The following is a 4,524-nucleotide window of genomic DNA, read 5'->3' as shown; positions in this document are numbered from 1 at the left end:
GTCAAGTCAGTTTCGACACACAGCAACCCTGTATAGGGTTTCCAGGGAGTGACTAGTGAGTTTGAACCACTGACCTTGCAGTTCAAACCGACCCTGAGGTCAAGTGCTTATCCTATGGCATCATACCAGGCTGTAAATATTTATAGGAGCAGAAGTCTCACCTTTCTCCTGCACAGAGGCTGGTGGGTTTGAATTGCTGCCCTTGCAGGTAACAGTGCTGTTATCCTACAGAATCACCAAACAAAACAAAACAAAAAACTCACTGCCACTGAGCTAATTATGACTTGTTGTTGTTAGGTGCTGTTGGGTCACTTTCAATTCATAGTGACCCTATGCACAAAAGAATGAAATACCACCTGGACCTGCACCATTCCTCACAACTGTTGTTACACTTCAGTCCATTGATGCTGCCACTGTGCCAATCCATTTTGTTGGGGGTCTTCCTCTTTTTCTCTGATCCTCCACTTTACGAAGCATATTGTCCTTCTCTAGGGACTGACCCCTCTTACTAGTATGCCCAAACTATGAGAGATGAAGCCTCACCATCCTGGCTTCTAAGGGGCATTCTGGCTGTACTTCTTCCAAGATAGATTTGTTTGTTTTTCTGGCAAACCATGGTACTTTCAATATTTTTTCTCTAACGCAATAACTCGAATGCATTGATTCTTGTATAATCTTCTGTATTCACATTTCAACTTTCACATGTATATGAGACAATTGAAGATACCTGAGATTGGATCAGGAGAACTTTAGTCCTCAAACTGACATCTTTGCTCTTTAGAGGTTTTATGTAACAGACATGCATAATGCAATTATGTTTGATTTCTTGGCTGCTGCTTCAGTAAGTGTTGGATCCAAGCAAAATAAGGTTTTTGACAATTTCAATCTTTCCTTCATTTGTTGTTGTTATTAAGTGCTGTCAAGTCAGTTTTGACTCATAGCGACCAGGATAGGGTTTCTGAGGTACAGCTGGTGAGTTTGAACCACCAATTTTGCAGTTCAATGCTTATCCTATAGCGCCACACCAGGACTCCTCTCTTCATTTCTAAAGAAGTTATTGGTCCAATTTTAAGGATTTTTCTTTTATTTACAATAAAATGAAAGAGGAGCAATCTATACTGAGGTAGTCCAACCAGAATAAAGGAGAAGCGGACTACTTCTGACTCATAGCAACCTTATATTGGGTTTCCAATGCTTTAAATCTTTAAGAAAAGCAGAAAGGTTCATCTTTCTCTTGCAGAGTGGCTGTTGAGTTTGAACTACTGACCTTATGGTTTCCAGTGCAGTGCATATCCTACAGCACACCACCAGGGTTCGTTTATTAGCCATTAGACAGAAGCAAATCAAAACAACAATGAGCAAATAAAAAACAACCCAGCATTAATAGCAAAGATCAAAAAAACAGAAAACAACAAATGCTGGTGAGGATGTGTAGACTGGAATCCTCATACGCTGCTGGTGGGAAAGTAAAATGGAGCAGTCAATGTGGAAAACAGTGCGGTTCTTTCTGAAAAGGTTGAAAACGAAAATACCGCATGATCCTATAATCCCTCTATACTTAGTATCCATCCTAAAGAAAGAAGATGCATTACTATCATGCATATAATATATACATACACATGTTCATTGCAGCACTAGCACAAAGATGGAAACAACCTACACCTCCATCAATGAAGAATGGATAAAGAAACTATAGTATATATGCCCAATGGAATACTTATTATTATTGTGAAGTGCCAAATTAAAACAAAACAAAAAACTCACTGCCACTGAGCTAATTATGACTTGTTATTGTGAGGTGTTTGGCTATTAATGCTGGGTTGTTTTTTATTTGCTCCTTGTTGTTTTGATTTGCTTCTGTCTAATAGCTAATATACGAATCCTGATGGCGCTGTCAGTTGCAACCCATAGCGACCCTGTATAGAGTTTCCAAGGAGCGACTGGTGAGCTTGGACCACCAATCTTACGGTTCAAAGTGACTTTACAGTCTGGTGCATTAACCCACATTGCCACACTAGTATTCCAATGGAATACTGCACAATGTTAAGGAATAATCAATCTGTGATATACCTCATAACACATATGAACCTGGAAGATATTATGTTGTTGATGATAAATGTTGCCCAGTTGGTCCCTACTCATAGCGATCCTGTATAGGGTTTCCAAGGAGTGGTTGGTGGGTTTGAACCACTGACCTTGCAGTCAGCAATCCAGTGCTTATCCTACAGCATGACACCAGTAGTCAATCACAAAAGGGCAAATACTTTATGTAATCCTTATTGTAAAATATCTCGAAAAAGTTTTCACATTAAAAGAAATATTCATTGACGGTTACTAAGGGCTGAGAAGAGAAGGGAGGGGAAGTTACTGGCTAGAAGGTAGACATATGTCAACTTGGGTGAAGGGGAAGGCAATATATAATAAAAGAGAGGTCAGCATAAAACAATGGAAACAGGAGAAGGCACTGAGAGGAGTGCAAGAGTTAAAGACAACAGACATAAGCATATTGCTATATATACAATTCTGCAATGATGTTGAGTAGAAGGGAGTTCTGATGTGGCACTGTAGGATATGCACGGGACCGCAAGGTCAGTTTGAGCCACAAGGTTGGCAGTTCAAACTCACCAGTCACTCCTTAGAAGCCTTATACGGGCTCACTATCAGTCAGAACTGACTCAACAGCACTTAACAACACGGAGTTAGACAATGCATAGACATGTAGACTGAAAGGGTGTAGAAGGGACAGTGGAAGTATTCCCACATATGTAGAGGTTTGACACAGGATATCTGTACATCAGTATTTGCATTTGCTGCAAATATACCCGTGGCTGTGGTAGAGCAAGAAAGGGAAATTTATGAAATTTTTGCCATAACCAAACAAACTGAAGGGATTGAGTTGCTGGGCTTTAGGACTAAGAACAATAATCTCAGGGAAACCAATATAAACTAACAGAATCCATGAGGACAGTGGGAGGTCTGGATGTTCTACATCCTATTTTGGCACTAGGGTCTTTAAAAGCTCATGAGTGGCCATATAAAATGCAAGTACTGGTCTCTCCCAGTCTGGAGAAAAGAACAGTGAAGAAAACTGAAGATGTATAAAAACAATTAATCTAATATACTAATGGTCTACATAAACATTACTCTTCATGACCCTAAGACAAGAAGAATGAGATGTGCCTGGCTACCACTATCAATTATTCTGAAAGAGATCACATTAGAAGGTCCTAACTAGGACTCCTGGTTTGGCGCTGTGGGTTAATGCGCCACACTGCAAAGCCTTCAACTGCAAGGTCGGTGGTTCAAGCTCACCAGCTGCTCCTCGGAAACATAGACAGGGTCGCTATGGGTCGGAATCAACTCGACAGCACTTAACAACAACAACAAATAGAGAGGGAGAAATAAGCGGAACAAAACAAAAAATAATAATAAATGGCCAGGTTTACTAATCCAAGAAGCTGGATTTTATGAAGAAGAATGTGACAACAGAATTGGGCAAAGACTCATTAACAACCTGAGTTATGCAAATGATACAACCTTACTTGCTAAAAGAGGACTAAAATTACTTACTGATGAAGATCAAACACCACAACCTTCAGAATGGGTTTGCACCTCAATGCAATGAAAACAAAAATCTTCACCAATAGACCAATACATAACATCATGATAAAGGAGTCCTGGTGTGGCGTTGTAGGAGAAGCATTAGATGGCAATGTTGGTTTGAACTGGAAGGTTGGTGGTTCAAACTCCCCAATCACTCCTTTGAAACCCTATATAGGGTGGCTATGAGTCGGAACTGACTTGACAGTCCTTAACAACAACAACAAATGGAAAAACAAAGTAAAGTTGTCAAAGACTTCAGTTCATTTGGATCCAAATCAACATTTATAGAAGCAGTAGTCAAGAAATCAGACAACCTGTTGCATAAGGCAAATATGTTGCACAAGACCTCATTAAAGTGTTCAAGAGTAAAGACATCAGTTTGAGGACTAAGGTGCACCTAACCCAAGCCATGCTATTTTCAACTGCCTCATAGACATGTGAAAGTTGGGATGTAAATAAGGAAGACCGTAGAAGAATTGATGCATTTGAGTCATGGTGTTAGAGAAGAATATTTAAAGTACCATGGGCTACCAGAAACAAACAAATCTGTGTTGAAAGAAGTACAGCCAGAATGCTCCTTAGAAGCCAGGATGGCTAGACTTTGTCTTTCATATGTCACACATGTCATAAGGAGGAACCAATCCCTGGAGAAGGACATCATGCTTAGTAAAGTGGAGGGTCACTGAAAAACATGAAGACGGCCAATGAGATGGATTGGCACAGTGGCAACAGCAATGGAATAACGTGTAACGATTATTAGAATGGCACATGACCAGGCAGTATTTCATTTTGTTGTATACAGGGTTGTGATGAGTTGGAGCTGACTCAATGGTACTTAACAACAACAATTAATTGGACAAACACTAGTGGTCTGAAATGAATTCACCCCCATTGCTCAGTTTTCAGGCAAACAACAGACAG

The 4,524-nt window shown here is 40.1% G+C and overlaps 1 protein-coding gene across 1 annotated transcript in view; it reads right to left on the bottom strand.

The window, feature by feature from the left end:
* LOC102829195 (serine/threonine-protein kinase Nek1-like) overlaps window positions 1–4,524 on the bottom strand; it is a 277,499-nt gene that overhangs the window by 74,063 nt on the left and 198,912 nt on the right. Inside the window, 1 exon segment of the mRNA XM_006864548.1 lies at window positions 3,945–3,981. Coding sequence (XP_006864610.1) covers window positions 3,945–3,981 — 37 coding nt within the window.

This window comes from Chrysochloris asiatica, unplaced genomic scaffold (genome assembly GCF_000296735.1).
Source record: "Chrysochloris asiatica unplaced genomic scaffold, ChrAsi1.0 scaffold00066, whole genome shotgun sequence".
Classification (NCBI taxonomy): Eukaryota; Metazoa; Chordata; class Mammalia; order Afrosoricida; family Chrysochloridae; genus Chrysochloris; species Chrysochloris asiatica.
This window is presented reverse-complemented; position numbering and strand designations above follow the sequence as displayed.